The 25,700-nt window shown below is 41.7% G+C and overlaps 1 protein-coding gene across 2 annotated transcripts in view; it reads left to right on the top strand.

Moving 5' to 3' along the window:
- LOC125462423 (probable helicase with zinc finger domain) overlaps nt 1-25,700 on the top strand; it is a 367,554-nt gene that overhangs the window by 139,350 nt on the left and 202,504 nt on the right. For both annotated transcript variants that reach the window (XM_059653989.1, XM_059653987.1), the window contains exon 18: nt 12,862-13,007. In XM_059653989.1, the coding sequence (XP_059509972.1) occupies nt 12,862-13,007 (146 nt within the window). The remainder of the gene's footprint in view (nt 1-12,861; nt 13,008-25,700) is intronic.

Raw genomic sequence — 25,700 nt, 5'->3', positions numbered from 1 at the left:
AGTTTAGGAGAGTGGTCCAGGAAATGGCTGATGGAATTCAATGTGAGTAAATGTGAGGTTTTGCACTTTGGAAAAAAGAATACAGGCATGGACTATTTTCTAAATGGTGAGAAAATTTGCAAATCAGAAGTGCAAAGGGATCTGGGAGTGTTGGTCCAGGATTCTCTAAAGGTTAACTTGCAGGTAGAGTCCGTAATTAAGAAAGAGAATGTAATGTTGTCGTTTATCTCAAGATGATTGGAATATAAAAGCAGCGATGTGCTTGTGAGGCTTTATAAAGCTCTAGTTAGGCCCCATTTAGAACACTGTGTCCAATTTGGCCCCACACCTCAGGAAGGACATACTAACCCTGGAGCATGTCCAGCAGAGATTCACACGGATGATCACTGGAATGGTAGGTTTAACGTATGATGAACGGCTAAGGATCCTGGAATTGTACTCATTAGAGTTTAGAAGGTTGAGGGGAGATCTAATAGAAACTTACAAGATAATGTATGGTTTAGAAGGGGTGGACGCTAGGAAGTTGTTTCTGTTTGGCGGGAGACTAGGACCCGTGGGCACAGCCTTAAAATTAGAGGGGGTAAATTTAAAACTGAAATGAGACGACATTTCTTCAGCCAGAGAGTGGTGGGCCTGTGGAATTCATTGCCACGGAGTGCAGTGGAGGCCGGGACGTTGGATGCTTTCAAGGCAGAGATTGACAAATTCTTGATCTCAGAAGGAAGCAAGGGCTACGGGGAGAGTGCAGGGAAGTGGAGTTGAAATGCCCATCAGCCATGATTTAAATGGCGGAGTGGACTTGATGGGCCGAATGGCCTTACTTCCATTCCTATGTCTTATGGTCTTATGGACTACTGATGACATACTATGCTGGGAAAACTTAAAAAATGATATTCTGTGTTATAAGGCCGAAAAGAAGAAGCTCTTAAAAATCTTTTTTTAAAATAAACCAACTCTTCCCTTCCTAAGGTTTTTAATTTTTAAGCAAGCAAAGAGGAAAAAGAAACAATAAAATCTTCAGCACTTAGCTGAAATTCCCAGTAAACGAAAATGGTGACCTCCGCAAATAGTAAAGGAATGTTGATCCCTGATCCCTGCCATTATTTAAACCACTACTGTCAAAACCTTGACAAGCAAGTTGTAAAGGTCAGTCTTCCCAGTTCAGTGCAAGTAACCAAAACAAACTCCAGAGAACTGTTGGCATCTTGACAAGCACGTGGACAGAACTCTCCCATAAAGTTGATGTGCAGTAATCTTTCGTTCCTCATGTTATTTTGCTCATTGTTTTCTGTTCTGGGCTATTAAAATTTCCAAAAAGCTTTTAAATAAAACGATTTCTGCTCTGCTGTAGAAAACCTCCGAATTCAAGAGCAGCTGCGAGATCCACATACCCTCTGTCATATTTTTTCATGTTTGTTGATGCCATTCTTAGTTGTAACCTGCTTTTACTGGGCAAAGGTCTGCTTAGATTGGTTTTTGGAGATCTGTTGGATATCCATTGAGGGGTACTGTTTTGTAATTGATATAGTAACATTTTAATTAATGAATTGAGAAATAAGTTGCTCTTTTACCTTTCCAAATGACTAGTTGCAGAACAGTTCTTTCAAAAATGCAACAAAATAGTACAACTAAGGAACTGACACCTTAATCCCCTGGCATATTTAACTATAACATGGTCCAGCAGTGTAAAATAATTTATCAAAAGCTTTGCAATCATATTAAAAAATAAATACAACTGCTTGGAATTCTGATTGGAAGCTAAAAATATAGGTAAAGAGATCAGATCTAAAAACAGATATCTTGAAGTAAATTTTCAGGCAGGATTTGGACTAAAAAGGGCAAATAGACTGATTTTGCATCTCTCCTTCATGTGGAATAGTTGTAAGTAAATGCAGAATGGTGATGTAATGGAGATGCTATGGTAGCAGTTACTGAACACAATGCTGTGAGGGAGCTGAATGAGCACAGTTGAAGTCATATAGTTATCATGATGCCAACATCTATACCCCCACTGGTCCTCCCCCACTCATGACTATCACTGCTAATTATCAGCTCCTTCATGCTGTTTAGTTTAGTTTACATGTGACATAAGCGAATGATAAAAATGAGCTGCTTTCAGTGCTTAAAAAAGGCTCAAGTTGTCTGGTTTTGATTGATCCTGAATGTATGAAATGTGAAATAGAATGTCAGAAATACAAGGTTTGAGAAAGATCATTGTTTGAGTTGGGAATTTCAGTCTCATTTTAAGGGAGGAACACAGAACTTAACTAAATCTACTATTGGGTTTCCTTTTAAAAAATTCCATCCTAAAAAATAATCAGCAGTCCTCCTTGTATAGTTAACTAAAGTAGCTAGAGACATATCTTAACATACCCACCCATTTTATTTTCAGTTCTATAGATTCTCTTTTGAATTACGTAGTTTGTCTTTACACAAAAGTCATCATGGGTGCCCAGGACCATTGTGAAACTGGAGGAAATGGAATTCAAATATCTGTTGGATTTGTTTTTTGTTCCATCTTGCCCTGAATCCGTATTTTGATTATTTTGCAGTTATGTATTATTTGATAAGGTAGGAAGTCATTCATTGTTGTACATCACTCCTATGTGAAACATGGGTCAAGAGACATGCTATATGCTATGCCTCTGCTGATCTTTAGTTGAATGAAATGTTAAGTCTTTTTCTTCTGCTAAATCAACTTTACTTTTACATGCATTCTCTTTTAACTGCAGTCACTTCACAATAAATTTAATTCAAGCTCTGGCAACATCAGCAATAAGCTACAGAGACCTGGAATGTACCAGCTGGCAGGAAGTGTGCAAATATACACTTGGGGTGGGAGTATCAAAGACAGATTGGTGTGGGAGTGTTAATGAAATACAGAAGCTTTGGCAGTGGGGAATGGGAGCCAGAGATGATAGATGAGGAAAGGCATTTTCTGGTTAACTAATACACTGGTGATGAAAAGAGGGAGAAGAAATTTCAGGAAAACAGAAGAATAATTTTTCTGGTATGTAGACAGTTGCTTATGAAAGAAGGAACTGAGGTACATTTCCAAAATAAGGCAACATGCATTTGGAAAAACTGTGTTTCACGTAGCTCCGAAAGGCATGTGAGCCCTTAATAGAACAGCATCTTTTCTTCTGTCCTTGGAGACATAACTAAAATTAAGAATGACAAAACAGACATTTTTTCACTTAACTGATTCAAAACATTTTCTCTTTTGTTTCAATTGTAGTTTTTTTGGATTGTTTGTCTGGTTCAAAGAACTTTTTGTATCGATTTCACCAATTCACAGCATATTTTGAATCATTGCGTAATAAGAGTTATTCAGCAGAGTTATTTGATTACTATCACTTGCAGAAACCTGGACTAATGCTCTGGAGAGGAGTTTAAATCCTACGACAGCAACTGTAGGAATTTGAATTTACTTAAGTAATATATTCAATTGTTTTCTTTCAGGCAGAGAAGGTTGAGAGGGGACTTGATTGTGATGTATAAGATTTTGAGGGGTATAGGCAGGGTAGCTAGAAAGCAGTTGTTCCCCTTAGTTGAAGGGTTAATAACATGAGGGTATAATTTTGAGGTAAAAGGCAAGAGGTTGAAGGGGATTTGAGGTAAAAGCTTTTTGCCCAGAGGGTGGTGGGAATTTGACATGTACTGCCTGCGAAGGTAGAGGCAAGAAATTTCACAATCTTTAAAAAGTAGAGCCATAGAGTCATACAACATAGAAACAGGCCTTTTGGTCCAACTTGTCCATGCTGACCAACTCTTCCATCCCGAACTAAACTCATCCCATTTGCCTGCATTTGGCCTGTAGCCCTTTAAATCTTTCCTATTTATGTGCTTGTCCAGATGTCTTTTAAATGTTGTAACTGTGCCTCCATCCACCACTTCCTGAACACATTAAATATCAAAGCATTGAAGGCTTTTGGCCAATTGCTAGAGAGTGGGACGAGTGTAGATTTAGAGTAGTTTTGTTGGCACAGACTTGATGGTCTAAAGGACCTCTTTTGTACTAGTGATAATGGGAACTGCAGATGCTGGAGAATCCAAGATAACAAAGTGTGGAGCTGGATGAACACAGCAGGCCAAGCAGCATCTCAGGAGCACAAAAGCTGACGTTTCGGGCCTAGACCCTTTGGTGCTCCTGAGATGCCGCTTGGCCTGCTGTGTTCATCCAGCTCCACACTTTGTCATCTTGACCTCTTTTGTACTGTTTGATTTTATGATTCTATTTATGCAACAATGTGCTTGTCTCAAATAATAATAATCATTAAACATTTGGAATAAAAGTTGATTCTCTTATAGCCATTTGGGGAGTAAATCTACTGTTTTGGTATACCTGTAACTCCACAGAAATGTGGTTGACTCCTAACTACTCTTTGAAAGGACTTAAAACCCATTTGGTGTATCAAATTGGTACAGAACAGTTGAATAAGAATAAAGCAGGACAAATCACCTTGCATCAATTTAGGTGCTGATATTGACAGGCACATCTTGCCTAGTCAACCTGACAATGTTTTCCTCGTCAGCATTTGAGGACTCAACCATGGAACAACTCTCCCCATTTTAGTACAAGTCAAGCAATGTAGTCATATTCACCAAATTACACCCTTACGGCAGACATTGTCGTAGATGCTGCCATCACCTTTCTTGCATGTGTATTGGATAGCCCCACGAGAGGTGGCGGCACATGGCATACATTCAGCGGCAAGTGAAAGTCTTGCAGATTGACAGTGGACCCCCACGAGGCCAGTAAGGAAATCCCCTGCTGCTTACTACTTTTACCTTTCCTCAACTAATGAAATGGTGCTTCTTCATGTTGACGACTGTTCCAGAGAGTAGGAAGGACATAATTGTCTCTTTGTAGGGAGCTTCAATGCCCATTGCTAGTAGTAGCTGTGCAGTACTAATACTTGCTGCTTCATTAATGACTACCTTCTCTCAATAGAAAAGCCAGAGTGGGTAACTTTTCTTTTTGTATGGTGTTCAGTACCATTTGCAACTCCTCAAGTATGGGAACAATATGCGCTTGGATGCAGTGAAGGCTGGGACACAGCAAGAACATTCAGACTTGGCATGAGCATCAGCAATTGCATTCTCCTGGCAGCATGCTTAATTTTTTTAGGTTGAAGCTCTACAGTATCAAACTTCAGTGAAACAACTGAAGAGACTTCTTGTGTAAATTTTCCAGAAACATCAGGGGTGTAATAATTTGGATTTGGAGGCCACAGATACTTACAATAGGCAACTGACCGAATGTAAATAATATTAAGATCGTTTGTTAAGAAGCAACAGTTTAGATATGGTAGATCAGCTACATGGACAGGAAAAGAATACAATCCATGACTGTTAAGTGAAGTTCACTGATGCCAGAAAGCAAAGTAGTGATTAACACAGGTTGTGTTGATCCCTGTAGCTTATACTGGCAGCATCTTGCTCTCCAGACCAAGTGATAGGGAATTTTTCTCTTGGACTTCCTCCATTTTTCCTGGTCCGTCTTACATGTAAAGAAGGTAGTAGCTTGACAAGGATTGTCACCTGTTATTGGGCACTTGTTGAAAAAGAGATAGAAGAGAGCACAACCCAAGATGTCAGGATAGTCATCTCCTTTGTGCATTTTTCAGGCTGTGTCTTGCTGAGTACCATTTTCTAGCCCTTTCTAAACACTTGCATAGATAAAGGTGTCCACAAGATACCACCCTACTAAACTTAGGAATGTCAACATAGAACTGTAAACCAAGTCAGCTTGTCATTTCCCTGGTCTGTTTATGTGTATTTCCAGACAGAGAGGAAGAAGATCATTTCATTGCTGAGGTGGCTTTATGCTGTGCGTATCTATTTCATTTTTAATATTTCTGTACTTGCTTTGAAAAGTACCAATTGTAAAAGTTCAATTTCTTACTGAAGGCTATGATCATTATAAGCTAATGTTCTTGATTATTTGAATCACATGCTTAAAGAGCTAAAAGAGTGCATTAAAGTTTCTAGAGAAATAATTGACTGGATGGTCTAAACCAGTCTTCAACATTGACTATAGAACCCATGAAACCCCCGGCTGATTACCACATACCACCCCTCTCTCAGCTGATGAATCAGTGCTTCTCCACATTAAATACCACTTGGAGAAAACACTGAGGATGACAATAGTGTACTCAGGGTGAGGGACTTTACACTACCAAGAGTAGTTTGGCAGCACCACTACCAACTGAGCTTGTCGAGTCCTAAAGGACATAACTGCTAGACTGTCTCTGGATCAGGTGGTAAGAGAATGAACAACAGCTGAAACACAAACAAACTGCCTCATCTGGATGATTTTATGAATAGAAAGGGTTTGGAGGGAAATGGATCAAATGCTGGAAAATGAGACTCGATCAGTTTAGGATATCTGGTCAGTGTGGGCAAGTTGGACAGAAGGGTCTCTTTCTGTGCTGTATAACTCAGTGACTCTATCTCAACTACTCTGTTGTAGAAACACCTACCCACTACAGTATCATTAAGAGTGACCACCACACAACACTTGTGGAGACAAAACCCCATTTTCACCTTGAGGATACCTTCCATCATGTTGTGTGTCACTACCATGTGAAATGGGACAGATTCTGAACAGATCTAACAACTTAAATCTGGGCATCAGCAGCAGCAGAGTAGTATTCAACCACAATTAGTGACTTTATGACTGGTATTTCCCTTATTCTATCTCTGGCATCAAGCTGGAAGATTAAACCTGATTCAGTGAAGAATGCAAGAGTGCATGCCAAGAGCAGCATCAGGCATACCTAAAAATGAGGAATCAACCTGGGGAAGCTAGAACACAGGACTACTTTAATGCCAAAACAGCAGGAGCGGCATACAAAGACAGAGGCTAAGCAATTCCACAATGAAAGGATAAGATTGAAGCCTTGCAGTCCTGCCACATCCAGCCATGAATGGTGGTTTACACGGAAACAACTAGCAGTAGCAGGCAGCTCCACAAATATCCACATCCTCAACAATGAGCATGCCCAGCACATTGGTACAAGAACACTTGTATTCACCTTCAGCTGGAAATGGAGAGTAGAGGATTCACCTTAGCCTCCTCCTGAGAAACATCAAGGGTGCCAGTTTTATCCAGTTTGATTCACTCCATGTGATATCAAGAAACAGCTGAAGGCACTGTAGACTGCAAAGGTTATGGTTCCTGACAATATTCCAGTATTAGTAGTGAAAACATGTGCTCCAAAACTATCTGCACTACTGGCCAAGCTGTTTCAGTATTGCAATAACAATGACATTCACCCACCAAAATGGACAATTGCCCAGGTTTTTCCATTGTATAAAAATCCAGCCAATTATCTATTAGTCTACTCTCAATCATCAGGAAAATAAATGATGGATGGTGTCATTGATAGTGCTGTCACTCAACACTTGCCAAGGAATAGCCTGCACACTGACACTCATTTTGTATTTCACCAGGGCAGCTTGACTCTCAATCTTATTACAGCTTTGATCCAATTGTGGACAAAAACTGTGGACAAAAACTGAACCCTAGAGGTGAAATGAGAATGACTGCCCTTGATGTCAAGGCAGCATTTGATTGCATATGGAATCAAGGAGCCCTAACAAAACTGGAAACAGTGTGAATTAAAAGGGAAAATTCTCTGCTGGTTGGAGTCATATTTGACACATGGGAAGATGTTTGCGATTGTTAGCAGTTAATGATCCAAGGTCCAAACACTTCACTGAATGAGCAAATTACTGCAGATGCTGGAAACTGTAATGAAAGCAATAAATGCTGGAAAGCACAGTGGGTCAGACAGCAGCCATGGAGAGAGAGCAAGCTGACGTTGCGAGTTTAGATGACTCTTCTTGAGAGCTGAAGTCAAGTGTGGAGGGACAGCATTATGCTGTAGTTGGGGAGGGGTGTGTAGGGGTAGTGGGTGTAGGGTGCTGGTGGAGAAAAAGTGTTGATAGTTCACTTAAAGAGATCTAAGAATGGCAGAACAATGGTGTGTCTCCTGCCAGATTTGAAAGAACAGACAGTCCTACTGGGACGGTGGGGTGGGAGGTGGGGGGTGGTGGTGTGGGGGTGGGAGTGGTGGTGGCAGGGCAGAGAGGACATGATAACAGAATATAACAAGCTAAATGAAGGGGAAGAATTGGGAGTTAGTTCACAATTTGAACTCAATATTAAGTTCAAAAGGCTGTAAGGTGCCTAGTCTGAAGATGAGATGTTCCTCCAGCGTGTGCTGGAATTCACTAGAACACTACAGCATGCCAAGGACAGACATTTGGGCATGTGAGTAGGATGCTGTGTTAAAATGACCAGTTATGGGAAGGTTGTGGTTCATGCTTGTGCACAGACTGGAGGTTTTCCACAAAGTGGGCACCTCCAGTCTGTGTTTGGTTTCTCTAATGTAGAGTAGGCCACACTGGGTGCAGTGAATACAGCACACAAGAATGGAGGAGGTACAGGTGAAATCCAAGGGCCAACAACCACATCCAACCTATCACCCATGCTTCTGCCCTTGCCCCCTTCCGTCACTTGCAACAAGTGATCATTCTCTGCCATTTCAGACAACTTCAGCAGAATACTACCATTGAACACATCTTCCCTTCACTCCCCAATTTGCATTTCGCATGGGATCATTCCCTCTTGGATACCCTAGTCCGTACCACAACTGCCACCACGGCCCCTCCTTTCCATGGCACCTTGCCGTGTAACCGCAAAAGGTGCAACACCTGCCTAATCACCTCCTCCCTGCTCGCCATCCAAGGGCCTAAACAATCTTTCCAGGTGAAGCAGCATTTCACCTGTACCTCTTCAATCTTGTGATCACTGTATGAGTTCCACAGAGCAGTGGCCAAGCCCCAACCATCTACCATTGCTCCATCAATAGCATTCCCTCTGTCTTCTCTGAGGTCAGAAGTGCAGATATCTGCTGATGATTGTACAATGCTCAGCATCATTCACAGCTCTTCAGGTACTGAACTAATTCTTATCTGTATGCAAGCAAGACCTGGACAGCATCTAACTTGGGATGACAAGTTGGAGGTAACATTCATGCCACACATTGTCAGACAATGACCATCTCCAACAAGAGAATCTAAGCGTAGCCTCTTAACATTCAGTTGCATTACTCTTCTATGTGTGGTTTGATGCCACACTAAGATTTTGGGTCAAAATTCACTGGTTGAGGAGAAAGCAAAATCAAGAACTACCTTCAGGCTGAGGTGAAGTGACATTAGTCCTTGAACATTAACATTAAATGTGCTGATTATGGTAATGATAGAAATACAAGGCTGCTCTTGGGTCCAAAGCCCTTACGCAGCACCCCTCCCCAACTTTCCCCTTGTCATAAACATTAAAGAACAGCTAGATAAATCTCAAATGAGTTACCTAAGATACTTTTTTCGATAATATTTACTGTACATTTTAAAAAATCTTTTACCCCTTCTACTAAAGTGTTTAACCTGATTTATATGTTTTAATATGTAGTTCAGGAATGTCTATGATCAGGTGTAGAGACACTTAAGGTAAAGTTGATGATTTTGTTTGTTCTGTGCTGGGTTCTATTATATCCAAAACTCAATTAAACTGCCTGAAGAAATGTGTACTGTTGTAACTGGAGGATTTTATAAGAGCTACAAGGTGGTTATTCTTTGGCTCATTTTTTAATGTTAGTTCCCTCACTACTTTCCCCAGACCCAGTCTAGCAGCTATATTAGGACTGGCCAGATCTGCCATTCTTGGTGATGGCCTTTGATGCTGGGTTTCATCAGCTTTCATTCCTTTCTTTTGGAATTGTAGTGGTTTAAATACAAATCAGTGACTTCAGAGGCCATTTTGGAAGTAGTTAAAAGTCGACCACATTGCTGTGGGTCTGGAGCCCTACATAGGCCAGACCCGGTAAGGATAACAGAATTCCTTCCCTAAAAGGATATCAGAGAATTAGATGGTTTTTTATAACAATCAAAAATAACACTGGATTGACATTGGCCTAGTTATTAATTCCACATTTTATTGAATTTAAAATGCACCATAAGCTATGGCTTTTAACTCTTTGTTTTGGTTGCACCTCCCATGGCGTAAAAGAATAGTGTTTCTTTATAGTGTCATACTGAAATTTAAGTTCCCATTCAAATAAATGTAAAAGGAAATATAAAAATTACAGTCAATGCACGCCTTTCAAAGTAAATAGTAATGTTTGAAGTGTTCAAAACTTCCACTAAACTGAGCTGATTTCGCTAACAGAATTACATGAAATATCTAGTGAAGCACTCCTTTTGTTCAGCATAAGGAATACAGTGTGAGACAGCTGGAAATCTAACAGCAGACAACAGTCCCAAGCTTGTTAGATTGTAATAACATGCACATACTTTTTATTGTTGTGGGCCAATTTTCCTCCAGGTGATTATTCTCTATATTTGGATTAGCCCCATCACTCATTTCTTATAAATTATTTGGCAGAAGATACAGAACTAATTCTAATTACAAATGCAGATCATTCTGTTACTGTTTATTCAGAGGTTTGAGAGATTATTTTCATCTGAAAGCACTGGGCTTCGTTTACCTCTGAGGTACACTAGGGTTGTCTGCCATCTGAGGACATTTGGGACTCTTGCTGTCAGGTGTGATAGGCTGTTCTCTTTTCCTGAGAAGATCGGGAGCAGCCCAAATCTATTAATGGAGGAGAAAAGCTGAAACAGACTGGCTCAATCTACTAAATCCTACCTCCTGTCTAACAGTTGACTAGTGGCTATGGGAACATCTCCTTCCCAGATCCTACCAACTTCTAATCTGTAGCATTTGGTTATATAAAGCATTCTTTGAGGCGATTTGCAAATAGCACACTGAAGCTCGAAGATATCGAATATTATTATAATAGGATTTTATTACCATTGTTCAGTACAATGGGAAGAGACGTTTATTTTAGTGTGTAACTATGCGCTGTTTCCAGTTACTGAAATGAAAACTTTTGTTAGGACTGGCTTGGGATTCCAGGTGAGTTTCTCCTTTCCCTCTTTACTGTCAATCAACCTAAAGAAAACTTTGGTCAAGACAAGCATAGAAATGTTTATCATTTATTCCTTTGTAATGGCTTAAAAAGAAGAAAAATGTATCAAAGTTTATTTATTAATCACTTGAACATTTTCTTTATATGCGGATTTCTTTTCTTTATAATGTAGCAAAATATTTCTAACATATCTCCTCAATTAGATCATGAGGAAGGGATATGAAATACTGCGATAGCAAGGTGTAGAGCTGGATGAGCACAGCAGGCTAAGCAGCATCAGACGTTTCAGGCCTAGACCCTGCTTCAGAAATGGGGGATGGGAAGAGGATTCTGAAATAAATAGGGAGAGACGGGGAGGCGGATAGAAGATGGATAAAGGAGAAGATAGGTGGAGAGAAGACAGACAGGCCAAAGAGGCAGGGATGGAGCCAGTAAAGGTGAGTATAGGTGGGGAGTTAGGGAGGGGATAGATCAGTCCAGGTAACAATGGTAAATCATCGGGGTCACCCATCTCAGGACTCATTACAAAAGCAGTCATGCAAAGACTAGAACACACCACCCTCCCCCGCATTCAACCTAAACTGTGGATCCGGTATATAGATGACACATTTGTCATTATTAAACACAACAAATTAGAAGAGACCCACCACTTCACCAACAGTGTATTTGCAGGGATTAAATTCACAAGGAAAGAAGAAAACAACAATCAACTTCTGTTTCTGGATGTCAAAGTTGAACGTATGACCAATGGAAAGTTCCAAACCTCAGTATACAGAAAAGCAACCCATACTGGCCCTCAAGCCTACAGCCACTCTATGACAAATTCTCACAAGGATTAAAGACTCCATTCTCACAACATGCAGAACCAACATGGTTTACAAAATAGCATACAGCGACTGCCACAAACATTACATTCGACAGGCAGGAAGGAAACTAGATCAACTAGCAGCAAAACGACACAACGAACTCTCCTGAATATCAGTATACTCAGACAATGTAGGCCATCAGTTTAACTGGGACTAGGTATCCACAGCAACCCAAGCCAAACATAGACACACACGGGAATTCCTAGAGGCTTGGTTCTCCATCCGTAATGCAATCAACAAACACAAAGAATTGGACCCTATATACAAACCCATAGAAATCAAACTGGAAATGACACTACTCACCAAAATGGATCAAACAGTACAAATTGCAAGCAGAGTAGAACAACATCACTTCACTGGAGGTTCCACTGATGATGTCACCTAGCATGGTGACAAAACTCTGAACGAGAACAAGCCAGTTAGGCCAGCAAGTCAACAACCTCATAGTATCAGTTTGTCTTGTATCAAATTTAAGTTCTCAATCTACTTCACAACCTCTAAAACCTTGGTTAAACTGGTGAATAAAGATGTTATATTGATTCTGTGGTGTATGACTTAGGTTTTGTGAGACTTGGTCAAATTGACACACATTGTATTGTCAGTTTTCTACACTCACTTCCATAAAGTGTTTGATCTGTGCTGGGTGGCCATTTTTTGAGTGAACTTATTAAAAGCTTCTTGTCTTTGTCAGTATCTAGATGTTGTAGTGGCACAAAACTTAGAAAGGATGAGGTAAAGGAGCTTTTGTTTATTTAGCTCTCTTCCTTAAGTAAAGGTTACTATTGGTTGATTTTCATGTCTTAGATTGGCTAACTTTCTACATACCAGGGAATTAAGCCTAGAACTTTTTTGATTAGTTTGGTTCACTTGCCTTTGAACCTTTGGGCATGTTGATTGCAGTACAAAAAAATCTGTACATTACAATTTTAATTTGAAATGTCAATACAAAAGGTTTTATGTAAATTTGTAAACTAACTCTTCATTTTGTCTTCCAGCTCAACCCTGTCATTTACAGTGAATTTGCTCGGGAACGAAACCTCCATATTTCTTTGATCAAGCGCTTGTCGCAGCTCTACCCACCTGATTCCTGCTATCATATATCGTTAGAAGAACAGTATGGATCACATGAAGTCATCATCAGGTATTCCTGAAAAGTTTCAGATGGGATGTTGGCTTTTATTGGAATGTTCTTTTAATAATGGTGATATACTGGAGTTTGTAAATTTGTCAGACTGAAAAACAATTGGGCACGTCACATTACTTTTATACTTGTTTTGGAGATCTGGTTACCAATGTTGATACTCAATTGTAGCTGCACTTTGTTGAAAGTAGCATCATCTGGCATCATAATCTGTGGTCAGAAATATGGTGCTGCCATTTTGCAGTTAAATGACACTTATGTGTTTAAATTTCTTTATCAAATACTGATGCAGGACTTTATACAGGTTGCAATATTGCACATTTTAACTGTTCAATTTCCAAGAATGGTCTCCTCTTACTGCTCCTCTGTCATGCCTCTATTACTATCCCAGCCATCCCATCCAAAAGACGGAGTCAAATTTTGCAAACATAATACAGCCTACTCAATGTTCTCCAGCATTGGTCATGGTAAAGTGTCCGTTTGTTGAATAGAACGTAGAACATTACAGCACAGTACAGGCCCTTCGGCCTTCGATGTTGTGCCAACCTGTCATACTGCTCTGAAGCCCATATAACCTACACTATTCCATGTACGTCCATATGCTTATCCAATGACGACTTAAATGTACCTAAAGTTGGCGAATCTACTACCGTTGCAGGCAAAGCATTCCATTCCCTTACTACTCTCTGAGTAAAGAAACCACCTCTGACAGCTGTCCTATATCTTTCACCCCTCAATTTAAAGCTGTGCCCTCTCGTGCTCGCCGTCTCCATCCTAGGAAAAAGGCTCTCCCTATCCACCTTATCTAACCCTCTGACTATTTTATATGTCTCAATTAAGTCACCTCTCAACCTTCATCTCTCTAACGAAAACAGTCTCAAGTCCCTCAGCCTTTCCTCGTAAGACCTTCCCTCCATACCAGGCAACATACTAGTAAATCTCCTCTGCACCCTTTCCAAAGCTTCCGCATTCTTCTTACAATGCGGTGACCAGAACTGTACGCAATACTCCAAGTGCGGCCGCACCAGAGTTTTGTATAGTTGCAGCATAACCTCCTGGTTCCGGAACTCGATCCCTCTGTTAATAAAAGCTAAAACACTGTATGCCTTCTTAACAGCCCTGTCAACCTGGGTGGCAACTTTCAAGGATCTGTGTACATGGACACCGAGATCTCTCTGCTCATCTACACCACCAAGAATCTTACCATTAGCTCAGTACTTTGCCTTCGGGTTACTTCTACCAAAGTGCATCACCTCACACTTGTCCGCATTAACCTCCATTTGCCACCTCTCAGCCCAGCTCTGCAGCTTATCTATGTCTCTCTGCAACCTACAACATCCTTCGTCACTATCCATGAATGACAAAACAAAAAAAAAATGTTGTTGACAGGAAACAACAGAATCAGGTTTTCTAATGAGAGAACAAGGTCAAATGCTGCTTTTTCCAAAAAGATCAAGAAGAGTTAGTATGGAATTACACCACTGGCAAGAAGTGGGTACTGGCCATTATTGTAGCACAGACTGGACTCCTGTCCTGCACTGTACAGATGAGAAATGATGCAGTATGGAGATGATATTGCTGATCAACTCCTGGCAACCAGAATAAATGTGCCAGTGACCACATTAATTGAAGATCCACAAACAACGGTGGAAACCTGGATATACTGAGGACAGAGCAGTAACTAGAACATTTGAGGGAAGCAGTACCTTAATAGAGAATGCTGTGACAATGTGTGAACCTCTGAACATTCAGTCATCTCAGGAAAAGACAAGGACAGATGATGTTCAAAGCACCCCTAAAACAGCAGAGGTTAAAGTCAATGAAAAAAGTAATGTTTCGGATTGAGTCTACATGATTCTTAAGGGGGAGGGTGAGCAGCCAGAAGTCGTGGTACACATTGCTACCAATGTCATAACCAGGAAAAGGGATGAGGGTCTGAAGAGTGACTATAAGGAGTTAGGTTGGAAGCTAAAAGGCAAGACGAGCATAGTAGTAATCTCAGGATTACTACTGGTGCCACTGGCTAATGAGGCTAGGAATAGAGAATGAGTGCAGCTGAACATGTGGCTACAGAGGGAGGGGTTCAGATAGTGGATCATTGGGATACCTTCTGGGGAAGGTGGGACCTGTGCAAGAGGGACGGGTTGCATCTGAAGTGGAGGGGCACCAATATCCTGGGTGGGAAGTTTGCTAGACCTCTTTGGAAGGGTTTAAACTAGTTTGGCAGGGGGATGGAATCTGGAGCTATGGATCAGAGGATGGGGTAGCTGGTGTACAGGCAGATACAGCATGCAGAGAGTCTGTGAGGAAGGATAAACAGTTGATAGGGCAAAGTTACAGTCAGTGTAACGGGTTGAAGCATGTCTATTTTAATGCATGAAGTGTCAGAATAAGGGTGATAAACTTAAAGCATTGATCAGTACTGAGAGATATGATGTTGTGGTCATTACAGAGACTTGGATAATGCAGGGGCAGGAATGGTTGTTGGATGTTCTGGGGTTTAGATGTTTCAAAAGAAATAAGGAAGAAGGTAAAAGAGATGGGGGAGTGGCATTGCTAATCAGGGATGGTATCACAGCTGCAGAAAGGCTGGTCGTCAAGGAGGGTTTGTCCACTGAGTCAGTGTGGGTGGAAGTCAGAAACAGGAAAGGAGCTGTCACTTTATTGGGAGTTTTCTATAGACCCCCCCAATAGCAATAGAGACACTGAGGAACAGATTGGGAGGCCAATTTTGGAAAGGTGCAGAAGTAATAGGGTTGTTGTCATGCGTGACTTCAACTTCCCTAATATCGACAGGACATGGAATAGTGTAGGTTAGATGGGCTTCAGATCGGTATGACAGGTCGGCACAACATCGAGGGCCGAAGGGCCTGTACTGTGCTGTAATGTTCTATGTTCTATGAACCTCCTAAGTGCAAATAGTTTGGATGAAGCAGATTTTGTCAGATGTGTCCAAGAAGGATTTCTAATTTAATATGTGGATAGACCGACTAGCGGGGAGGCCATATTGGATTTCGTGCTTGGTAATGAACCAGACCAAGTGTCAAATCTCTCAGTGGGAAACTGTTTCGGTGATAGTGATCACAACTCCTTGACCTTTACTATAGTCATGGAGAGGGATACGAGCAGATGGTATGGGAAAGTATTTATTTGGGGGAGGCAAAATTACAATGCTATTGGGCAAGGACTGCAGAGCATAAATTAGGAACAAATGTTCTTCGGGAAATGCATGATGGAAATGTGGAGGTTATTTAGGGAGCACTTGCTATGACTGCGGGATAGGCTCGTCCCACTGAGGCAAGGAAGGGATGGTAAGGTGAAGGAACCTTGGATGACAAGACATGTGGAACAGTTAGTCAAGAGGAAGAAGGAATCTTACTTAAGGTTGAGGAAGCAAGGATTGGACAGGGCTCTGGAGGGTTACAAGGTAGCCGGGAAAGAACTGAAGAATGGACTTAGAAGAGCTAGAAGGCTGTATGAAAAAGCCTTTACAAAGATTAAAGTAAACCCCAAGGCATTCTATACTTATGTGAGGAACAAGACGATGGCCAGAGTGAGGGTAGGGCCAATCAGGGATAGTGGAGTAAACTTGTGCATGGAATCAGAGGAGGTAGGGGAGATCCTTAATAAATACTTTGCTTCAGTATTGACCAGTGAGAGGGACCTTGTAGTTTGTGAGGACAGTGTTAAACAGGCTATTATGCTTGAGCAGGTTGATGTTAGGAAGGAGGATGTGCTGGAAAGTTTGAAAAACTTGAGGATAGATAAGTCCCCTGGGCCAGACGGGATATACCCAATGTTTGTACAGTAAGTGAGGGAAGAGATAGCTGTGCTTTTGGCTATGATCTTTGCATCCTCACTGTCAACTGGAATAATACCAGATGGTTGGAGTGTGGCAAATGTTATTCCCTTGTTCAAGAAAGGGAATAGGGATAATCCTGGGAATTACAGACCAGTCAGTTTTACTTCCATGGTGGGCAAATTATTGGAGATGATTCTAAGAGGTAGTATTTATGATTATTTGGAAAAGCACAGTTTGATTAGAAATAGTCAGCATGACTTTGTGAGGGGCCCTATTGGATTCTTTAAGATTTGACAAAACACATTTATGAAGGTAGAGCAGTGGATCTGGTGTATATGGATTTCAGCAAGGCATTGGATAAGGTTCCCCATCATAGGCTCTTTCAGAAAGTAAGGAGGCATGGGATTCAGGGAAATTTGGCAGTCTGACATAAAAATGGCTGTCCAATAGAAGACAGAGGATGATAGTAGATGGTAAGTATTTAGCCTGGAGCTTGGTGACCGGTGGTGTTCCGCAGGGTTCTGTTCTGGGACTTCTGCTCTTTGTGATCATTATAAATGACTTGGATGAGGAAGTGGAAGGGTGGGTTAGTAAGTTTGCTGATAACATAAAGGTTGGTGGAGTTGTGGATAGTGTGGAGGGCTGTTATAGGTCGCAGCGGGACATTGACGGGATTCTGAGCTGGGCAAAGAAGTGGCAGATGGAATTCAATCCAGAAAAATGTGAAGTGATTCATTTTGGAAGGTTGAATTTGAATGCAGAATACAGGGTTAATGGCAGGATTCTTGGCAGTGTGGAAGAACAGAGAGATCTTGGGGTCCACATCCATACATTCCTCAAAGTTGCCACTCAGGTTGAACAGGTTGTAAAGAAGGTGTATGGTGAGTTGGCTTTCATTGCCGGGAATTGAGCTTAAGAGCTGCAAGGTTATGATGCAGCTCCACAAAATCCTGGTTAGGCCACACTTGCAATATTGTGTTCAGTTCTGGTCGCCTCATTAAAGGAAGGATGTGGAAGCTTTAGAGAGGGTGTAGAGGAGATTTACCAGGGTGCTGCCTAGATTGGAGGGCAGGTCTTATGAAGAAAAGTTGAGGGAGCTAGGGCTTTTCTCATTGGAGTGAAGAAGGATGGTGACTTGCTAGAGGTGTACAAGATGATGAGGGGCATAGATAGAGTGGAGAGCCAGAGAATGTTTCCCAGAGTATTAAAAGGGGGCATAATTTTAAGGTGATTGGAGGAAGGTATGGGGGAGATGTCAGAGGTAGGTTCGTTACACAGAGAGTGATGGGTGTGTGGAATGTGCTGCTGGCAGTAGTAGTGGAGTAAGATACATCAGGGGCATTTAAGCAACTCTTTGATAGGCACATGGAGGATAGTAAAATGTAGGAAATGCAAGGTAGTTTGATCTTAGAGTAGAAATAATAAGTCAACATAACATTGTGGGCTGAAGGGCCTGTACTGTGCTGTACGGTTCAATGTTCTATGTTCTAAACAGACAGCTGAGTTGCACTGGCAGCCTTAAAGGAAGCAACATCCTGTGGAACATCTTACCTAATGACTGTTGTGCAGATGATTATAAATATTGTGATGTTTTCATTGCAGGAACCTTTGATATAAACAGGCAGGGATGATGTGTATTTGGAATTTTGGCAAACTTTCATTTTAAGATTTGATTGCTGAACATTATTTTTATTGGTCACTTTGGGCAGGAAATAACAGTCTAACGTTGCTACCTGGAGAATAAACACCTTCCTAATAAAGCTCCTGTGTTGTCAAACACTGGCCTCCTGGTCCTTCTTGAAAAACAACAGCTGCTTTAACAAGTGTTATTTTCAATAATTTGTTCTGATTTCTGATTAGGCTATTTGATGGCAGTAGGCCAGCCACACAGATCTGACTCTTTCTAATGCTGCCATAAAACCAGAAACTAAGAGGAAATCTGCTTAAAATTCAGGAGCAGGAAAGAAAAAGCGGCTACTGTGACATTGAACTTCCAGTCTTGCTCTTATTTTCAATCCGACAACCCCCATTGATCTATTGGCCTCCCACATTAAAAGACACTTTTGTTTTGCTCCATCCAATCCTCTTAAAGGTGTGGACTGAGTCATTTCTTCTTGTATTCATAGAATCCCTACAGTGTGGAAACAGGCCATTCAGCCCAACAAGTCCACTCTGCCCCTCTGGATAGCATTCCACCCCGACTCATTCCCCTACTGCTTCATTTCCCCATGTCTAACCCACCTAAACTAAACAGGCTTGGATACTACGGGCAATTTAGCATGGCCAATCCACTACCCTGCATATCTTTGGACTGTGGGAGGAAACCCACGCAGACATGGGGAGGATGTGCAAACTCCACAAAGACAGTCACCCGAGGGTGGAATCAAACCCGAATCCCCGATGCTGTGAGGCAGCAGTGCTAACCACTGAGCCACCGTGCCATCCTTGCAATAGTTCCATATTATTTTACAGTTTGGAAATTTAATGTTGCTAATATTAATGAGCTAGTACTGAACAAAATCACATGGCAATCTGTCCCAATTGCAACACATTCATTAACCAAGCCCAAGCTATGCCTACCTCTATGTAGGGTATGTGGAACAATCCCTCTTCCAAAGCTACACTGGCCCTATCCCCCATCTGTTCCTCCATTACATTGATGACTGTTTCGGCACTGCCTCATGTTCCCATGAGGAGCTCCAACAGTTCATCCACTTCACTAACACCTGCCACCCCAACCTTAAGTTTACCTGGACTATCTCTGATTCCTCTCTCTCCTTCCTGGACCTCTCTGGCATCCACCTGGAAACTGATATCCATTTTAAACCTACCGACTCGCACAACTACCTGGAATATTCCTCCTCTCACCTACCTTCCTGTAAAAATGCCATCTCCTATTCCCAATTCCTTCACTTCTGCTGCATCTGCTCCCAAGATGAGGCATTCCATTCCCGAACATCCCAGATGTCCTTTATCAAAAGCCGCAACTTCCCATCCACAGTGATCAAAAATGCCCTCGACCGTGTCTCCTTGCATTTCCCGCAACTCATCCCTCACACTCCCTATTCGTAGTAATAACCAAAACAGAAACCCCCTCGTCCTCACGTACCACCCGACCAACCTCCAAATCCAACGCATCATCGTCCAACATTTCCGCCATCTGCAATCTGACCCTACCACCAAAGACATTTTTCCCTCCCCACCCTTATGTGCTTTCCAGAGGGACCACTCTCTCAGTGATTCCCTTGTCCGCTGCACACTCCCCTCCAGCCCCGCCACCCCCGGCACTTTTCCCTGCAACTGAAGCAAGTGCTACACCTGCCCCTACACCTCCCCCTCACCCCAATCCCAGGCCCGAGGAAGACTTTTCACATCAAACAGATGTTCACCTGCACATCTGTCAATGTTATATACTGTATCTGCTGTCCCCACTGCGGCCTCCTCTATATTGGGGAAACCAAGCGGAGGCTTGGGGAACTGCTTTGTGGAACACCTACGCTCTGTTCGCAACAAACAACTACACCTCCCAGTCGCGAACCATTTCAATTCCACCCCCTCCCCCCCGACTCCTGGGACAACATGTCCATCCTGGGCCTCCTGCATTGCCACAATGAACATCCAAAAGATGCAGGAACAGCATCTCATATTTCGCTTGGGAACTCTGCAGCCAAAGGGTATCAGTGTGGATTTCACAAGCTTCAAAATCTCCCCTCCCCTGACCACATGCCAAAACTAGCCCAGCTAGTCCCCGCCTCCCTAACCATTCCTCCCACCTCAAGCCCCACCCCTATCCCCTACCCACTAACCTTATCCCGCCCCCCGATCTGTCTGTCCTCCCTGGACTGACCTATCCCCCGCTAACTCGCCACCTACATTCACCTTCACTGGCTTTAACCCCACCTCTTTGACCTGTCCATCTCCTCTCACCCTATCTTCCCCTTTATCCATCTTCTATTCACCTCCATTCGTCTCCCTATTTAAGAATCCCCTTCCCCTCCCCCATTTCTGAAGAAGGGTCTCAACCCGAAACGTCAAGCTTTCCTGCACCTCTGATGCTGCTTGGCCTGCTGTGTTCATCCAGCTTCACACCGTGTTATCTCATTATAATGTTATTTTTGTTTGCTAGTCTTGCTGGCAGTGACCTCTGGGTGCCTCATTATTGTTGCATTTATATAACTTAATTTTGAATATATTTGTATGCATTTCTATTTCTTATTTATGCTCAGAATTGGGGGAAATTTGCTGCATGATTTTCAAAATCTGCACTGATACATCATTCACAGTGACTGACACGAACAAGTACAATCTGGCCGACATTGTAACTTTGTCTAAATGTTTCCAACGTATTATCAACAGTTTGGTTACAAAACATGTACAAATAATTTTAATAGGTATTGTTTTTGTTGCCTTTTCAGGTGAATCTCAAAAAATAAAATGGAGTGGTATTTACAAGGCAGTTAGAATTTGGAAGGAGAATTAAGTAAAGTGACTTATTGAATAGATATTCCTGATTGTAGGAAGAATTAGGTTGAGGAAGAATTAGTCATGTCATCTACACATGTTGAAGCAATATCATCGCAGGGAAGAGGATATAAAGTAACAAGTATGGCAGGTGGTAAGAATATTGGAAATTGACAAAGACAGTAAGAGTGAAGTAGAAGGAGACGTTTACAGCTCACAAAGTGAACTTCTTACAATTTGACTGGCAATAGACAATTACTGGGACAGTTTGAAACTGTTTTCATATTTAGAGGATGGACATTCGGAAGATCTTGTAAAGTTACTTTGGAAGACTCAGGAAATATGTAAAGATACATTGGGATATACAGTGTTAAGTAGACATGAAGTAGACTAGGAGACTTGGTGCTGATAAAACAACATTTTTGTCGGTTGAGGCCAGAGAAACGAGTTCAGGTGGAAATAAAAAAATCCAGTGGATGCTGGGGAACCACATAATTGATCCTTGCCAAAGCACCTGAAGTTTACTGGTGGCATTAGGTCTTAATCCAGGTAGATCAGCTACATTTTTGCGTAAACTATAGAAAGTAAAATGCAGTGACGAAAACCAGTTCAAACTCAATTCCTCGGTTAGAAGCTTGTACAGATAGTTTGGCATGGCCTTGTTTCTTTTTAAAACTGATCAAAGAATACTGGTAAACTCCATTAGTTTCAAGGGTTAGGGAGAATTCTGTCTTTGTAACGAAATTAATTATGGAACGGTTGACTCATGCCATTTTTTAAAAAATCCTCCGCTATGTTCTAAAACTTTATAAATCAAGGTGTAATTGAAGTACCAAACTGTGGTTTGTTTCGATGATGTTGTAACGTACAGTGACGCATAGGAAGAATATGTAAAGCAATTAGATGTTTAATGTTATTTATTTAGTTAATTAATGTTTATGTAATTTCCGTTAGCTGGCTTAGTAACCAATCTTGCGGACAGCGGATTTGCAAAAGCAAGGCTAACTTACCATTGTGGGACTGGGACAAACCAGAATTTCCCGTTCCTAAAAGAAATGAAAATCATGAGATTTTTAGGACTGGAGGAAATCTTAGAGGAAATTTGTGACCAATGTCAGCACAAAAGCTGTACCATTAACAAAGTTGTTATGGACAAAGTGCTTTGGTCAGCACAATGCCAAGCAGCCTTTGAGAAACTGAAGCCAATAAATGAACTAGCATTGACCCCTCCTGACCATATCAAACCTTTTAAAACGGCAATTGAGGCCTGTGACTTTGGGGTAAATACAGTCTAACTGCAAGATGATGAGTTGGGAGTAGAGGAACCAGTGGGGTACTTGTACAAGAAATTATTCAAATATTCGGGAAGTATTCTACCATAGAAAAGAAAACACTGACATTATCACAAGCTTTTCAAGACTTTACTTCATAGAATCATAGAATCTCTACAGTGTGGAAAGAAGTCATTCAGCCCAACATGTCTGCACTGACCTTTTGAGGAGCATGACACTCATGTATAAGGGGAGCAAAAAAATAAATAGATTTGTCTTGTTTTCTGTTGTCTGTCACCATACCAAAAATTTCATCTTTCCAAAGATTAGAGGCATGTAATGTCCACATGTTTTTATTGCCTAATTTTGGCCTACTGATTAGAAGAAGAAGGTACTGCTTTAAACCAAGGAGATTAAGCAAAGAGATGGCTGTACATTTATCATATGTTTAAATCATTGTGAATTGTGTACAACATTACCTTTTTCCTGGAACAGATGGCACAGAGCTAGCGGACTCTGAACAAAGGGACAATTGCTTGACAACAATGTTTTGTTTGCCTCTGATCAAGTGACAATGACTTGTTTGAGCCCAATACAGCAGAGCACCACCCAGCCTGGAAAAGCAAAACATCAAAAAATCTCCCTCTTTCCTGTGACTGCTTAGGAATAGTCAACACTGTTTTGTATGTGGGAAATTATGTCTCACTAACTTAATTGAGTTTTGAAGAGGTAACAAAGAAGATTGATGAAGGCAAAGTGATTTACATTGTTTACATGGGTTTCAGCGAAGCATTCAACAAGGTTCTGCATAGAAGACTGGCTATTAAGGCTAGATCACATGTGATCCGCGGGAGCTAGCCCATTGGACACGAAATTGGCTAGAAGGTAGGAGACAGAGTGTCGTGGTGGAGGGTTGCTTTTCAGACTGGAGGCCTGTGTCCAGCATTGTGCCACGAGAATCAGTACTGGGTCCACTGTTTTACATTATTTATATAAATGATTTGGATCTGAATATAGGAGATGTGGTTAGTAAGTTTGCAGATTACACCAAAATTGGTGGAATAGTGGGCAGTGAAGAAGATTACCTCAGAGTACAATGAGACCTCAATCAGGCAGGCCAATGGACTGCGTAATGGAAGATGGAGTTTAATTTAGATAACTGCAAAATGTTGCATTTTGGCGAAACAAATCAGGGCAGGACTTGTAGAATTAATGGTAGGGCCCTGGGAAGTGTTGCTAAACAAAGAGACCTAGGGGTGCAGATGCATAAATCCTTGAAACTGGAATAACAGGTAGTCAGGGTATTAAAGGTGGTGTTTGGCATGCTTACTGCATTGGTCAGAACATTGAGAAAAGGAATTGGGATGTCATGTTTTCGCTGTACAAGACATTGGTGACATTACTTTTGGAATACTGTAGACAGTTCTGATTGCCATCCTATAAGAAGGACATTGTTAAACTTGAAAGAGTTCAGAAAGGATTTACAGGGATGTCGCCAGGACTGGAGAGTCTCAGTTATAGGGAGAGGCTGAGTATGCTGGGGCTTCTTCCCCTGGAGAGTTGAAGACTGAGGGATATCCCTGTAGAGATTTATAAAATCATGAGGGCATAGATTGGGTAAATAACCAGGGTCTTTTTACTAGGGTGGGGACATCCAAAATAGAGACCATAGGTTTAAGGTCAGAGGGAGAGATTTTAAAGGGACTTGAGGGGTAGCTTTTGACACAGAGATTCGTGTCTGTATGGAGCCAGCTGCCAGAGGAAGTGTTGGAGGCTGGTACAATTGCAACATTTAAAAGGCATCTACGTGGGTATATGGATAGGAAGGGTTGAGAGGGATATGGCAAATGGGAGCAGGTCAGATTAGGTTGTCTGGTCAGCATGGATGAGTTGGATAGAATGCTCTGTTTCTGTGCTGTATGACTCTGACTTTATACGTTTGGATAACATTGTACTGTTACTATTACAAAAATCTGTGAATAAATTACACTGTTCCAATTAAAACAAAATTGACACTTCAATTGTATGTTAGGCTTAGTCTCAAATTTTTCGACTTGAATGATTTGTCACTTAAATTTTACGGTGAATAATGCAGTTAAACACAATGGAAAGCTTCAACTATTGCCACAATCCAGCACCTTTTCAAATAGTTTAAAAATAGAAAGAGTAAAAAGATATAACCAAACGTGAGTTTGTCTTTGTTCTGCTGCCTCCAACATGAGTCCTGAATTGGCTCATCTGTGCTAGCACCCCTCCTTCACAGTCTTGCTGCCTGTGCTGGATCCACCAATGTCGGAATCACCACTCTTTAGATGCCATCTCTTCATCACTGGACCCCCTCTCAGTCACCAAGTCCCACACTGAATACACATTCACCACGCATCCATAAGTTCCTGGCTCTCCTGCTGCCACCTCGCTGATAATCAGGAGTCCTATCTCCAGGCCTACCACAACCACAACCAGGGGACTACATCGATGTTGCCAGGAGTTCCCGCTCCAGGCACACCAAGCTGCTGCTGCCAAACCAGCACCAAGGGTCCCTGCTTTGGGTCTACTGCAACCAGGGCATCTCGGGCTCTGCTGCCCTCCTGAGATGTCACCTTGCTGGTGGCTCCATGTTGAGGAGTCAGCTGCCACCAGTCATTGAAGGAGTTATTCTGCTGCTGCTGCTGCTGGCCCCGAGTGCTGGGAGACGTCCTTGCTCGTGCCTCCTCTGACTGCTGGGAGGCTGCTGTCACTCCCTGCACACCCAACTCTTGCCGCTGTGCCGATGCTGCCGACTAAACCATCAAAGAAAAGAAAAACATCGAAGAAATAGAACAGAAGTAGAAAGAAAAATAAAAGAAAACAGATGAGAGCAGATGAGCCCTCAATAAGAGCCCCCACACAGCCCTGCAATTGGCAGCCATCTTGGGAGCTTTTTAGTTGCCAATATTTATATGCAATTATGGCTACAGGTGGAAGTGTAATCAAATTTATTGGATTGTTCTGCACTTCAAAACACTGGCTATATATGAAAATTTTGAACTTTCTCGCTCTTCTCTTACTCCAATGTGTATTACCTCGGTATAGCCTTTCATTCTCAATTAGACAACTGTACACATTTGAGATATTTGCTATGAAATGATTAGCCTCCGACCTGCCACTCCCATAGTGATT

Source organism: Stegostoma tigrinum, chromosome 23, assembly GCF_030684315.1.
Source record: "Stegostoma tigrinum isolate sSteTig4 chromosome 23, sSteTig4.hap1, whole genome shotgun sequence".
Taxonomy (NCBI): Eukaryota; Metazoa; Chordata; class Chondrichthyes; order Orectolobiformes; family Stegostomatidae; genus Stegostoma; species Stegostoma tigrinum.
Note: the sequence above shows the minus strand (reverse complement) of the source record. Positions and strands in the feature narration are given on the sequence as shown.